This window comes from Mastigoproctus giganteus, chromosome 1 (assembly GCF_048544385.1).
Source record: "Mastigoproctus giganteus isolate SK-2022 chromosome 1, ASM4854438v1, whole genome shotgun sequence".
NCBI lineage: Eukaryota > Metazoa > Arthropoda > Arachnida > Uropygi > Thelyphonidae > Mastigoproctus > Mastigoproctus giganteus.
In genome coordinates, this window is record NC_143575.1 from 245,269,064 (window position 1) to 245,284,529 (window position 15,466).

General features: G+C 38.1%; 1 protein-coding gene across 1 annotated transcript in view; it reads right to left on the minus strand.

Annotated features, from left to right (window-relative positions):
• Positions 1–15,466, minus strand: part of LOC150091724 (uncharacterized) — a 515,450-nt gene that overhangs the window by 220,024 nt on the left and 279,960 nt on the right. The window contains exon 8 of the mRNA XM_090369463.1: positions 8,729–8,773. Within this exon, the coding sequence (XP_090225589.1) occupies positions 8,729–8,773 (45 nt within the window). The remainder of the gene's footprint in view (positions 1–8,728; positions 8,774–15,466) is intronic.

The following is a 15,466-nucleotide window of genomic DNA, read 5'->3' on the forward strand; positions in this document are numbered from 1 at the left end:
CTGCACTACTCAGCGAGCTTCATATCTGACTGCACAAAAATACCCCCAGGTCTTTTTCACTTTCCACTTCCTGAGTGTAGTACCACACAGTTGGTATGTTTCTCTTGGGTTATTGCTACCCATATGCAGTACTTTGCATTTGTCAATGTTAAACTTCAGTTGCCACTTCTCAGCCCATTTGCCTAACTTATCTAGATCCAGTTGGAGTAGCGTACTGTCTTTACTGTTGTTAACAACCTGCCAACCTTTGTATCATCTGCAAATGTGGACATTAAGCCTGATATACCTTCATCAATATCATTGATAAATATAAAAACAATGGGCTCAACACCGAACCCTGGGGAGCTCCAATAATAACATTTGTCTACGAAGAGCAGTGTCCATCGATTACCACTCTCTGTCATCTCCCACTCAACCATCCCTTTATCCATTGTAACAACTTCCCCTTAATGCCATACCTCTCCAATTTGTACAGCAGTCTTCCATGTGCAACAGTATCAAAAGTTTTCCTGAAATCCAAGTATATGATATCAAATTTATTTTTGGCATTAAGTTCTTTTGTGACCACATCTTAGTATAAACTCGAATTGGTCAGACAAGACCTCCTTTTAACAAATCCATGCTGTGTCTAAACTATTAGTTTAGAGACAGCATTGCAGTCTTGTTTAGATGATCCTACAATGCTTCTTTAACCAGTGATTCCATTATTTTCCCTGGAACACAAGTTAAACTAACAGGTCTATAGTTACTTGTGTCGCCTTTTGAATCCCCTTTGTGAATTGGTGATAGATTTGCACACCTCCAGTCCATGGAGACCTCCACTGAGTCCAAGGAAACTTTCATAATTATGGCTAAGGGTTTGCTTACTTCCTTTGCTGCCTCCTTTAATATAACTGGATAGATACCGTCCACACCAGATACCTTTTTTATGTTTAACTTCAACAATTTTTCCTCCACTGCTCTCAGTTATCACAAAATAACTTACCTCCCTGTTAGAGTTTGATAAACTTCGGGCACTCACCTAATTGAATAAGTCCTCATGTGTGAATGTAGATGCAAAATACTCATTCAGTTTATAAGCTACCTGAGCTTGATCATCAATAGTCAACACATCTATGTTAAGGTGTCTAATCTGATTCATCCCCTTTCCTTCTTTTGTTTACATAAGTAAAGAACTCTTTGCTGTTTTTCTTTGCATTCTTTGCCAAAGATTTCTCTTAACCTGCCTTCGCCTACCTAACCTCCTTTGTGACTTGATTACAGACTAGCTTATATCTGCCATAGGCTTCTGTGTCATCTGATATTTCATATGCATCCCATACATTTTTCTTCTGTGCCATGAGCCTCATTAATTCATCTGACATCCATTTAGGCCTAAACCTCGAACAGTATTTCTTAGTTGGAATGAAAAGTCTAGTAGCCTCCAAAATTAAGTCCCTGAAAGCTTCCCATTTAGAATTCAATGTTGGCAACGTCATAAGTTGATCCCACTGTACAGAATTTAAAAATTGTCTGAGACCCCTGTAGTTACCTTTATGAAAGCAAAAGCCCTTCCCTTTAGCTTTGATGGTAGTTACATCTTTAAGTACATCCCACATAAGTACACTGTGATCACTGCCACCTAGTGGTTCCTTTATCTGCAAATTCTTAATACATGAATGGTCACTGCTGATAACCAGATCAAGAGTATTACCCTCTCTAGTTGCCTCTCGAACATGCTGCTGCAGAAAACAATCATCCAATAAATCTACAAAAGTCTTGCTAGTGTGTGAGTGACCAACCCACAAGTTCCAGTCAATATCTGGAAAGTCAAAATTCCCCATAGACATTCTGATTTACTGGCCCACTCTATTTTTCTGCACAATTGCTCATTACATTCATCAGATTCATCAGGCCTATAACACACACACACACACACCTACTCCCATTTTTCCTTTCCCAGTGCTTATGTCACACCAAACAGACTCAACATTGCTTTGTCCACCAACATCAACTGGATGCACTTCCTTAGATTTTGTGTTTCTTAACTACAGCATAAACCCTCCTCCTTTCCTGTCCTGTCTATCCTATCTGTACACACTGTACTCCCCAAATTCCAATTTTCCAATTCTGCACTGCTTATGTTTGTGTGACACCATGTCTGAAATCCCAACAATATCTACCTTTGATGTCTTGACTAGCACTTCAAGCTCATCAAATTTATTAACTATACTCCTAGCATTGGTGTACATGTAAGTATACATGCACCTGTTTCTTCTCTTAGTTACCCTAACACAACCCATGTATTTACTTGTTCCACTATGACTCCCAGCAGTCCTGGAAATCTCCATTGCCTTGCTTTCCAGGCTGCTGCTGATACTAATAGAAGCAGTGCAAGAATCACTTTTGCCTCTGCCTGTGGCCATTGTTAACCTTTTAGTCTGTGCATCCCATTGAGCTGAGCAGATGAGAGCTAGATGGGACCCTTATATTAATTTCTTCGGGGGACATTTACCCTACACCTCAAGCTTTCATAGGCACCCATCAGAACGCTAAGTTGGTGCCTAATTTCTAGACACCTAGCGCACACACACACACAATAGATGACGTCTTATTTTGGAAAGGTCATCAAACATTTCACACTTCGCACATTTTTTGAGACTGTGATGCATTGGAGAATTGCCCCTTCATTTCTTCCCTGAGTCACAGTACTCTTGCTAGTCTGTGATCTTTGCTTCTCAGCTCTAGTCTGGGTTATGATTTCTGTTTAAATACAATTTAATTAACAATGAAATTTAATAAGATTAATAATATTTTTGATTATTGGTATTGATGTTTTTGGGCACAAGGGCAACTAGGCCAAAATGTGCCTATTCCTATGACATGTTTTTACATAAAAATTCGGTCCAATTAGTCATCATAGAAAATCATATATTTGTATCTGCTTAAGAAAGATAAATAATTCATTTAAATTTGCATTGTTTCCAATAATATGGGTGAGTGATAGAGGCTCTTTCAGTCGTGACAGTGAAAGGAAAGTATTTTTTCGGAAATAGGAATAGTGCTTACAATCTAAGAGTATATGTAAAGTACATATACTCTTAGATTGTAAAGAGTATATGTAAAGAGACTGTAAAGTACAATGTGTGCATTGAGGTGGGACATCCTACTTGAGTATATATATATGGGTTGGATGTGTATGCTCTATGCGTAATCTTGCTAGAACAACCTCTTCCTGTATACATTATGCTATCAGTTCAAGATATATACATGTTACACTATTTCTTATTGACCACAACATGGTGGTTAGTTCAACAATATTGGCGCCAACACTGGGAGTTGTAACTTCCAAAAATCTCCAGTTAAATTCAAAAAAACAGAAGTTAATGAACGTTACTAAATCTATTTAATATCTCTGTAAAACATAATGTAGTATGTTAATTAACAAAGAATATGGTTAAAATTAAAAGTACTTATCCCTTTACAGTAGCCAAAAATCCACCGACTTCTCTTCCGCGACCAGAGCCTATGTATCTAAACTTTCCCTGGTATTTGTGTTAATTTTCTGGTACTGATTAAACAAACTGAATTTCTGGTATTTCCCCATTCCATTACAGAGTATCTAAATCACTCTGCACTCAATCTTTTAAGTTATAGCATAGCTAACTTGGATATCCAGTAAACTGAATCTGACAGGTAGAACAAATAATTAAGGCCGCAACATATCAAAATACTAACAAAGATAGTTGAGGCCATATAGAACAAGCATTACAGGTTGATAAACAACACATTTTAAAAATAAAAGATTCCTCTGCCTTTTTTTTCAAGCTATATAAGATATAGAACAAATGCATGAAGTTTTGGACTTGAATATAAAATTATCTGCAGGCATTAAAATGAAAGATAAAAAATATCAGACATCCTTTTCATTGGTTCAGTTCTTAATGCTTCGTTAGTTTGGATTTATTCAAAATCATGCTAGAGCTGATGATCAATTCTGTCAATGCTTTATCTTAGAGGAAGAGAGAAACTATCTCATTACCACAGTACCAATGGACAAGCTTTCTCTTCTATCCCGAATATCAATGTTTTGTGGAAAAAAAGACTTTGAACTTCAGGATTGTTTGAATACTGCCACAAGTGCTCCATTCAGTCTTCTGGCAAGATGAAAAGTGTCATTATTGACTTCAGATCTGCTTTGATCATTTACTCCATATTCTCCCTCCAACCCCTCCATCTTTACACGTCACAAATCTCCAATTTTGTTACATATTTTATAAATGGAATTTTTTGAATTGGGCTAGTGCCAGGACTGGAGATAAACTATATGTGGTCTGATGAGTACTGATTTACATTTTCAGTACCAAGGGAAGAGTGAATTCTTGGAATAAAACATACAAGGCATTGGAACCATCCTGTTATATATTGACAGTACAGGCTGCTGGATGGGGTGCAAAGCAGTTTAAATGGTGTGGGACATGTTTTGATGCTTCTCTGATCCCGTCATTGTTTTCATGGTTCCCTGATCAGAGTAGAGAGAATCATAAATGTCAGTGCATATCTCAAATATGCTCTAGGACAGGGATGGGCAACCTTTATAAATGGTGTGCCATATAAAATGTCTGTGGGGTGGACGAGGGGCAAATTTTTTTTAGCTTTCTACGATTTCAAGAATTATTAAAATGGTGTATAATGAAAAAACTGTCAATTATATGTATGTGTATTTGACAGGAACATATAATTTTATCAATAAGAAAAAAGAAACACAAATTTAAGATAAAATTACAGTAACAAAATACAAATAAATACAATTCTAGTAACAAAAATTGCAATATTTTATTTTTATAATACTTAATAAGAGATTTGATACTTTATTTTTATCAGCGAATCGATATCTGGGTTGGAAAACTGCTAGCTGGGGGGGGGGGGGGGGCATACAAGGACTAATAGATTAACAGTAGCCACTTGGAGAGGTGAAAGTGATTCTTACACTGCTTCTATTGGGAATGAGCAGCATCCTGGAAAACAAGATGCAGGATATTTCAGAGACTGCAGGGAGTCATTGCGGTACAAGTAAACACATGGGTTGTGTTAGGGTAGCTAAGAATAGGAATAGGTGCATGTATATTTGCATGTACACCAATGCTAGGAGTTTGGTAAATAAATCTGATGAATTTGAGGTATTGTTCAAAACATCAAAGGCAGATATTGTTGCAATATCAGAGACGTGGTGTCACACAGATATAAGGAATGCAGAACTGGAATTTGGGAAGTACAATGTGTACAGGAAGGATAGACAGGATAGGAAGGGAGGAGGGGTTATGCTATTAGTTAAGGAACACATAAAATCCAAGGAAGTGAAGCCAGTTGACATCGCTGGACAATGCAGTGTCGAGTCAGTCTGGTGTGACATAAGCATTGGGAGATCAAAATTGAGAGTAGGAGTGTGTTATAGGCCTAATGACTCTGATGAGTATAATAAGAAACTGTACAGGAAAATAGAGTGGGCCAGTAAATCAGACAGCCTTATAATGGGGAATATTAATTTCCCAGATATTGACAGGAATTTGTGGGTTGGTCACTCACACACTAGCAAGGTTTTTGTGGATTTAATGGATGATTGTTTTCTACATCAGCATGTTCGCGAGGTAACTAGAGGGAGTAATACTCTTGATCTGATAATCAGTAGTGATTCTTCATGCATTAAGAATCTGCAGATAAAGGAACCACTAGGTGGCAATGATCACAGTGTGCTGAAGTGGGATTTACTCAAAGAGGTAACTACCATCAGAGGTGAAGGGAAGGGTTTTTGCTTTCATAAAGGCGACTACGGTGGTCTGAGACAGTATTTAAATTCTATACGGTGGGACCAACTGATGATGTTACCAACTGCAAATTCAAAATGGGAAGCATTCAAAGAACTTATCTTGGAAGAATTTATAGGCAGAGAAGAAAAATGCATGGGATACATATAAATTAATGGGTGACATGGAAGCCTACGATAGACATAAGCTAGTCTGCAACCAAGTCACGAAGGAGATTAGGCAGGCAAAGGCAGATTATGAGAAATCTTTGGCAAAGGATGCAAAGAAAAACAACAAAGAGTTCTTTACCTATGTAAACTCTAGAAGGAAAGGGATGAATCAGATTGGTCCACTGGATATTGATGGTTCGACTGTTGATGATCCTGCTCAGGTGGCTAACAAACTAAACGAGTATTTTGCATCTACATTCACCCATGAAGAGTTATTCAGGGAGGGGAATTCAAGAGGTGAGTTAAACTGTGGCAGTCAGCTAGATGATTTTGTAATAACTGAGAGGAAAGTGGAGGAGAAATTATTGAAGATAAACATAAAAAAGGCACCCGGGGTGAATGGGATCTATCCAGTTATATTAAAGGAGACAGCAAAGGAAGTAAGCAAACCCTTAGCCATAATTATGAGAGCTTCTTTGGACTCAGGGGAGGCACTCATGGACTGGAGATGTGCAAATGTGACCCCAATTCACAAAGGAGGATCAAAGGGCAACACAAGTAATTATAGACATGTTACCTTAACTTCTGTTCCAGGAAAATTAATGGAAGCACTAGTTAAAGAAGCACTGCAGGATCATCTAGACAAGACTTCAATTATAGCTCAGCCACAGCATGGTTTTGTTAAGGGAAAGTCTTGCCTGACCAATTTGATTAGATATTATGATGTGGTCACAAAGGAACTGGATGCAGGGAATAACTTTCATATCATATATTTGGATCTTAGAAAGGCTTTTGATACTGTTGCACGTGGAAGACTGCTGAACAAATTGGAGCAGTGTGGTATTGGAGGCAAATTGCTGCTATGGATAAAGGGATGTTTCAGTGGGAGAAGACAGAGAGTGGTAATCAATGGACACTGCTCATTGTGGACTAATGTTATTAGTGGAGTCCCTCAGGGTTCAGTGTTAGGTCCAATGTTCTTTTCTGTATTTATAAATGATATTGATGATGATATATCAAGCCTAATGTCCAAGGTTGGCGGATACAAAGGTTGGCAGGGTTGTTAAGGACACTAATGACTACGCTGCTGCAACAGGATCTAGAAAAGTTGAGCAGATGGGCTGAGAGGTGGCAAATGAAGTTTAACATTGACAAATGTAAACTACTACATATGGGAAGCAGTAACCCCAGAGTAAGATATCAACTCTGTGGTACTACACTGACAGTGGTAGAGAATGAAAAGGACTTGGGAGTAATTGTGGAGGCAGATATGAAGTTTTCTGAGCAGTGCAGATGGTCTGCAAGAGTAGCTCATAGTGTCTTGTCAACGATATACAGGAATTTTTCTAGCAGGGATAAGGAGGTGATTATCCCCTTGTATAAGGAAATGGCCAGGCCACACCTTGAGTACTGTATACAGGTCTGGAGGCCTCATTTTAAGAAGGATGTAGAACTGTTGGAACAAGTACAGAGAAGGGCAACAAGATCAGTGAATGGAATAAAGGGTTGCTTTTACGAATAAAGGCTTAAGTTTTGCAAATTACAGTGTCTGGAAACTAGGCACCTGTGAGGTGATCTGACTGAGGTGTATAAAGCCTTGAATGGTTTGAGCATGCTCAATGCTGATGGGATTCTTCCTCTTGCTGAGAATAATCACCTGAGAGGGCATAAATTCAAATTGAGGAAAAAACAGATGGATAGATGTGCGGAAGTTTGCCTTTAGTCAGCGGGTAGTTGGCTGGTGGAACAGACTTCCATCCTTTTTTTGTGGAAGTTGATAGCCTAAATAAATTTAAGGCTGAGCTGGACAGGTATTTGAAACGAACGGAGCATTTTTTTTTTTTTTTTTTGGTTGATGCTGCATAAGCTTGCTTTCTTGGATCATATGCCTCTACTAATGCTAATATCTAGATCAATTTGTTATAGCAATGCACGGAGTATTTTCTAAATGTGTCATAAAAAATCCAAATTAAAAAATATATAAAAAATAGGGTGCCGTTTATTATATGTATTTTGAAAACAACTGTTGGACGGATTACACACTTTCGAGGGCTGGAGGTTGCCCACCCCTGCTCTAGGATAAATACAGATCAGGTACAACTAACAATGTATGTTTACCCCTATGGACAGGGATACTTCTAAGCTGCTATTTCTGCCACCCACCATGCCAAATGTGAAAGAGTTCAAGAAAGACTTCATGAATTTGCTCTGACTGGCCCAAACCACTGATCTCAATCCCATTGAGCATCTCTATATGATGCTGGAAAGGTGTTCATGGACAAGATCCTCTACCTATGTGACTCCAAAAATTTGGGGCAATTTTTTTACATAAACAGTTCAATATTCCTTGTATCTCTTTTCCATACCACACTGACTCCATGTCATTCGTGTCAGAATATTTATATATATATTTATATTCATAGAACATTTAAGAAAGAGTTTTAACTTTTATTTTCATTCAGAATTATTTATATTTAATATTTCAAAGGCTGCATGTGATGATGATGCATATGATGAGATGATGGCAAGGGATAATGGAACCAAACCAGCAAACAAGTAGTGGAAAGCAAGAAAAATTCTGCAATTCAGTTCTTCATAAAAGAAGTTGACATTCACCTAAGATATAAAAAAGTGGCTTTTATCTGTCATCAACTGTTTGGCATGAAATGTTATTTCTTATCTCTGTCTACAAATAAAAATGCAGCTTCTAACTGAGTAGAAGAGATGAAAGAAAATGATAACTGTTTTTGTATTTCATTTTGTTAAGTTACTTACTTTTTGAATTTGTTCCTTTTCTACTGTTGTAGGAACCTTGGTAAGCTTAAATAAAAAAAAAACAGCTGATGTATACACAGATATCATAGCTGAACTAACTTTTATTGAATGCCTATGAATTTTAACTATTATTATATACTAAAAACATATTAATAAACATATTACATAGTGAACTCATTTATAACTGAAAACATATACAGGAAGTTATACTTTAATAAGCTGCCACATATCCTTTACTAAAATACACTTTAACCAATGAAATGCTACAACTGTTGAAAATATATCCCAATTCCTTTGGCAATATTCCATCAGAATACCATAATCATATTCTCTCTAATACTTTCAAATACCAGAAATTTTTTTCATTTTCACTGGAAAAACCCATGGTGGGAAGGATCTCCTACTCTCGCTACTTGAGATCGGCCCCAACTGATGAGGACTTTAAGAAATTCTTCCTTCAGTTTTTGAATGAAATCTGAATTCCAAATGACTAAAGAGACTATAATGTTATGAAGGACAATGTGAAGCATTTACTGAGATGGTTACAGATTTTTCAATTGGAGTGAACAGAATTCCTCAACTTCAGGAAATTTCTAAGGATGTATAACTTTTGGAACCTCAAAGATGAATTATAAACGAAAAATGCCCGTTTTCTTCACTTTCAGAGATAGTGAACTTTTTTGTTGAAAACTGATGCTTTGTTTCTGAGACATACTGAAACATCCATGTTTCATCACCAGCCTATAATTTCCTATAAAGGAAAAAATATTTCCAATTTTTTTCTGCCTTTCCTCTTGATTCAAAATTTGTGGAACCATCTTGGTAAAATAAAAAAAAAAAAAAAAGTTTCCCTTTATTCAAATGTTCCATCAAAATAAATGCATTTCATTAGTTAATTAAAGTTATCCATATATCTGAATGATCCCATTCACAATAACTGATGAAAACAATTTCATCATTTTGTGAACTGCTGATCATCCACTTCATGTATCATCTGATATTTTCTCTATCTGAATTAAATCCTATGAGAAAGTTCAAATATTTTTAAACTTTGCTTAACAACACTTAAATGCTTCACTTGCAAGATTTCCCAACTTTGTGCCTGCAATCATTAAAGAGATTGGAAGTAGTAGCCAATAAGGCTGGACTGGAAGGTTTGAAAGCTGAAGATTTCGATAATTTGCTCAAAGACAAATATTGTACAATGAAGCATGATATTTTGTCTGAATTCTTCCAGACAACAGAAGCAAAGCTCCAGTCCCCAGGGCAGTAAATGTTACAGTATTGTTTAATGCTCTGGCTATACACAAATTAAAAAAAAAAAAAAAAGGGGGGGGGGGGGAAGTAACCTATAAATTACAGCCATCAAATGTAGGCTTCAGTTTGGAGGGGGGGGTTAAAACATAGCCCCGTCCTGTTACAGGGAGCTGTATGCTAAGAGCAAAAAGAAACCAACTCAGCAGTCATCTCTAGCAAAATGTCTAGTGCCAATGCCCAAGAAAACAATGAGGAAGACCCCAGAAAAACCAGAGATAGCAGTGGTCCAAACATCACACAATTGGGGGGGGGGAAGCGGTTAATGCACTGAAAAATTGAGTCTCAGGGGCTCACTGGACACTCAGGTGTTGAACCGAATGATGAAGCCTCCCCTCATGCATGTGATTGCAAATAGGGAATCCATGCCAAAGACAACAGGAAACTGGTCAAAAAGAAAAAAAAAAAAAAGGTTGTAACTGTGGGTTACTCAACTGTCAGAGAAACTGGAACGTATAGGTATTGACAATATCAAGATTAAGCAATCTGAGGTTCCTTTTAATTATTAATTTTAATTAATTTCATTTAGCTTTAAGTTATAAGGTGGTGTTGAAAAAATCCATAAGTTAGGACCTTAATGTGAGAATGTCTGGAAGTTTTATCAATCAATATTAGCCCAGAGAGCTTGTGTAATATTCATAGAGCAGAATTTTACTTAGCATGATCTGCACTTGTTAACAGAAGAAATTGCTTATCTGAAGAGTAGGCCAAACAGTGGCTTTGGACACCCATATCAATATATTTCATATTGTCTGTATTTGAAAATCATAACACAACTGAAATCCAGATGAATGGGAAACTTTCTGCAAAAGGGCTAGGTCAGCCAGTATCCATAAAGCAGGTGGAATACTGGCCAACCTAGTCCATTTTATATCGATATACTGTTTTGTTCAGCATTAAAAAGAACATAATGGCAGTTCTATTTTAATTTTAAAGTGCAGACTTCATGATTAATATTAAATAAATATTTATTTCATGATAAAAATGAAGACCACTACAACTTCTTTAGAGTGTTCCACATTAAGAAACATTATTTTGTAAACATTAATGCAATAAATTACATTATCTTGTAATCATTTTATAAGTATTGTTGGGGAAGGATGTTCAAGATGTTTTTCATTGAATTATACTTTTAGTAATGACCACTCTTATACGATATGAATATTCAGATACTTCATTCAGTTAATAACTAAATTACAAGGTTCCCGAAATATCACCTAATACATTAAGATGATATTTCGGGAACCTTGCCAGTACCCATGTTTAGGCCATATATTAGCTGTTAAAGGGTAAAAAAAATAAATTGATAACAGATATTTTTGGACTAAATTACAAAACCTCTATATACAGGGTGCCTCAAAAATATTGGTACAAATGTTTATTGGAGGTAGGTGACATCTAAAGGAATGTGAATTGCATAGGAACCCATAACCAGAAACGACACCATAAGTTGGTAGACGGCGCAGTATTCGCCGCACGAAGAGCAGGCAGACAAGCACCTAGTGTATGGATTAGCAGAGGGCAATGGACGAGCCGCTCAAGACAGACATGTATCGGACCACCGTTTGTTTGCGCGCGTCTTAAAAATTTGGGCGATTATTGGACATTTAGAGGTAACAGGAGTAGTGCGGGCAGACCACGTTAGATGCGAACTCCCACCATGGAAGAAAGTGTGTTGAATGCCGTCCAGAATAATCCTCCTACTACCAGCACACGTGCTGTTGCCTCTGCCTTAGGAGCGTCTCGTTGCAGCGTACAGCGTGTCTGGCACGACGATTCCTTACACCCCTTTCATCTCCAAAGGTTTCAGTTACTGCTCCCCCAAGATCATGCTGCACGTGTGGCTTTTGCACAGTGGTTTCTCCAAGAAAGTGTTCAAGACTTGAATTTTCCAGCCTATGTTTTGTTCACGGATGAGGCTTATTTCACTCAGGAAGACTTATTCAATCAGCACAATGCTCATGTGTGGGCTCACGACAACCCACACAGTGTGCGCTCCCATGCGGCACAACACCACTTTGCAATAAATGTGTGGGCAGGTATGGTCGGTGACTGCTTAGTCGGCCCATACCTGTCACCATCCCGCATGAACTCCGCTAAATATCGGATCTTTCTTGAACAAGTTCTACCAGGATTACTTGATGCTTCAGCAAATATGAGACGCAACATTTGGTTTCAACATGACGGGCCGCCTGCCCATTATGGAAGGTTGTTCTTGGAGTGGGGTTTATTGGCACAAGGGCTGGTATGACCATATTACGCCTATTATGGAAGGTGTGTTTGTGACCATTTGAACAGGCGTTTTGGGCGTCGATGGATTGGCCGTGGTGGACCCGTTGCCTGGCCCCACGATCACCTGATTTATCGAGCCTTGATTTCTTTCTGTGGGGGGCCCTCAAATCTATCGTGTATGAATCACCTGTGGAGACGGAAATGGATCTCGTGGCAAGACTCGCTGTGCTGCTGCTACTGTCAAAGAAACTCCAGGTGTGTTCGACCATGTCCGCCAATCCATGCTGCGTCGGTGTCACGCATGCATCGCGTCTCATGGTGGAACCTTCGAGCATCTGTTGTAACATCCATCTCGTACTCCATTGTTAATATTATGTCAAATAAATGTTTGCCACTAATTACTGTCTTGTGTCATTTCTGCATCTTGTGCCTCTGCTACAACTACCCCGTGACGTTTCTGGTTATTGGTTCTTATGCGATTCACATTCCTTTATATGTTACCTACCTCCCCTAAACTTTTGTACCAATATTTTTGAGACACCTTGTATAACTGTTACTCATTATATTATACATTATTAATTTATAATTCAGATAAGAATTATATATACAATCCAACAATCCCAGAAGACCTTTTTATTTTAAGGATCTCCTATGTATGTAGTAGTAATAGTAGTAATAGTGGCATGTGATGCAAGAAAGCAAACGTATGAGTTTATGCAGCATCAGCCAAAAAAAAAAAAAATTTACACAATTCCCTCTAAATGTGTCCAGTTCCTCCTTAAATTTATTTAACCTATCAACTTCCACAACAACAGATGGAAGTTTGTCCCAGCAATTAATCACCCACTGCCTAAAGGCAAATTTCTTCTCATCTATTCTACATCTGTCTTTCCTAAATTTGAATTTATGCCCCCTTAGGTTCGTAATCAAGGCCTTATACACAGCAATCAGATCACCTCGCAGGTTCCTAGTCTCCAACCGCTGCAATTGGCAGAACTTAAGCCTCTCTTGGTAAGAGAATACCTTCATTTCCCTCAACAATCTTGTTGCCCTTCTCTGTACATGCTCAAGCAAATCTACATCCTTCCTAAAATGAGGCCTCCAGAACTGTAAGCAGTACTCAAGGCGTGGCTTGACCACTGCCTTATACAGAGAGACAATCAGCCCCCTTTTTCCTGCTAGCAAAATTCCTGTATATCATTGACAAAACCCCCATGACCTGCTCTTGCAGCCTGTCTGCATTGCTCAGAAAACTTCTTATCTGACTGCACAATTACACCCAGGTCTTTTTCATTCTCTATCTAAGTGTATACCACACAGTTGGTACGTTCCTCTGAGTTACTTCTACCCATATGCAGTACTTTGCATTTGTTAATGTTAAACTACAATTGCCACTTCTCAGCCCGCCCAAATTTTCTAGATTCTGTTGCAGTAGCACAATACTCATTAACAACCCTGCCAACCTTCGTTGGCAGGGTTGTTAATGAGTATTGTTTCGAAGTTTGCAAATCTGCAAACTTCGAAACTAGGCCTGATATACCTTCATCAATATCACTGATAAATATAGAAAACAGTGGACCCAACACCAAAACCTGTGGGACTCCACTAATAACATTAGTCCACGAAGAGCAGTGCCCATTGATTACCACCCTGTCTTCTATCACTCAACCATCCTTTTATTCATTGTAGCAACTTACCCTTAATACCATTCTGCTCCAATTTTTACAGTAGTCTTCCATGCGCAACAGTGTCAAAAGCTTTCCTGAAATCCAAGTATATCATATCAAAATTATTTTTGCATCCAGTTCCTTTGTAAGCACATCATAATATCCAATCAAATTTGAATGACAAGACTTTCCCTTAACAAACCCATGTTGTGTCTGAATTATTGCTGCAGTCTTGTCTAGATGATCTTGCAGTGCATCTTTAACCAGTTACTCCATTATTTTACCTGGAACTAACTGGTCTGTAATTACTCATGTCACCCTTCAATCTCCCTTTGTGAATTGGGGATACATTTGCACATCTCCAGTCAGTGGGGACCTCCTCTGAGTCCAAGGATACTCTCATAATTATGGCTAATGGTTTGCCTACTTCCTTTGCTGCCTCCTTTAATATAACTGGATAGATCCCACCCACCCCAGGTATAATTTGATAACCTTCTGGCATTTTCAATCCTTAATAATTCCTTATGTGTGAATGTAGATGCAAAATACTCATTCAGTTTGTTTGCTATTTGAGCAGGATCAACAGTCGAACCATCGATATCAAGAGGACCATTTAGATTCACTCCTTCCTTTTAGAGTTTACATAAATAAAGAAATCCTTGTGGTTTTTCTTGGCATCCTTTGCCAAAGATTTCTCGTAATCTGCCTAACCTCCTTTGTGACTTGATTACAGACTAGCTTATATCTGCCATAGGCTTCTGTGTTGCCTGATAATTTATATGCATCCCATGCATTTTTCTTCTCTGCCATGAGTCTCATTAGTTCATTTGACAACCACTTAGGCCTAAACCTTGAAGAATATTTCTTAAAAGGTATGAAACTTTTAGTAGCTTCCACGATTAATTCCTTGAATGCTTCCCACTTAGAATTTGCTGTTGGCAACATCATCAGTTGATCCCACTGTACAGAATTTAAAAACTGCCTGAGACTGCTGTACTCACCTTTATGGAAGCAAAAACACTTTCCTTTACCCCTGATGGTAATTATATCTTTAAGTAAATCCCACATCAGTACACTGTGATCACTGCCATCTAGTGGTTCCTTTATCTGCAAATTCTTAATACACAAATGATCACCGCTGATAACCAGATCAAGAGTATTACCTTTTCTGGTTGCCTCTCGAATATGCTGCTGCAGAAAACGATTGTTGTTGTTGTTGTTATTTGGTTTATAGGAGCATTATCAACTAAGGCCATATTGCTCCAGGGATATGCGGCGGTCATTTCCTGACCTTTCCGCATCCTCCGTATTTGGTGGTCATAGGCTCGAACCCTGGTCTAATCAAGAAGCATGTGCTACGCACTGTGCTCCTGCCTACCTGGCTACGGAGGCGCCTTCAGAAAACAATCATCCAATAAATCTACAAAAGTCTTACTAGTGTGCAAGTGACCAACCCACAAGTTCCAGTCAATATCTGGGAAGTTAAAATTCCCCATTATAAGACATTCCGATTTACTAGCCCACT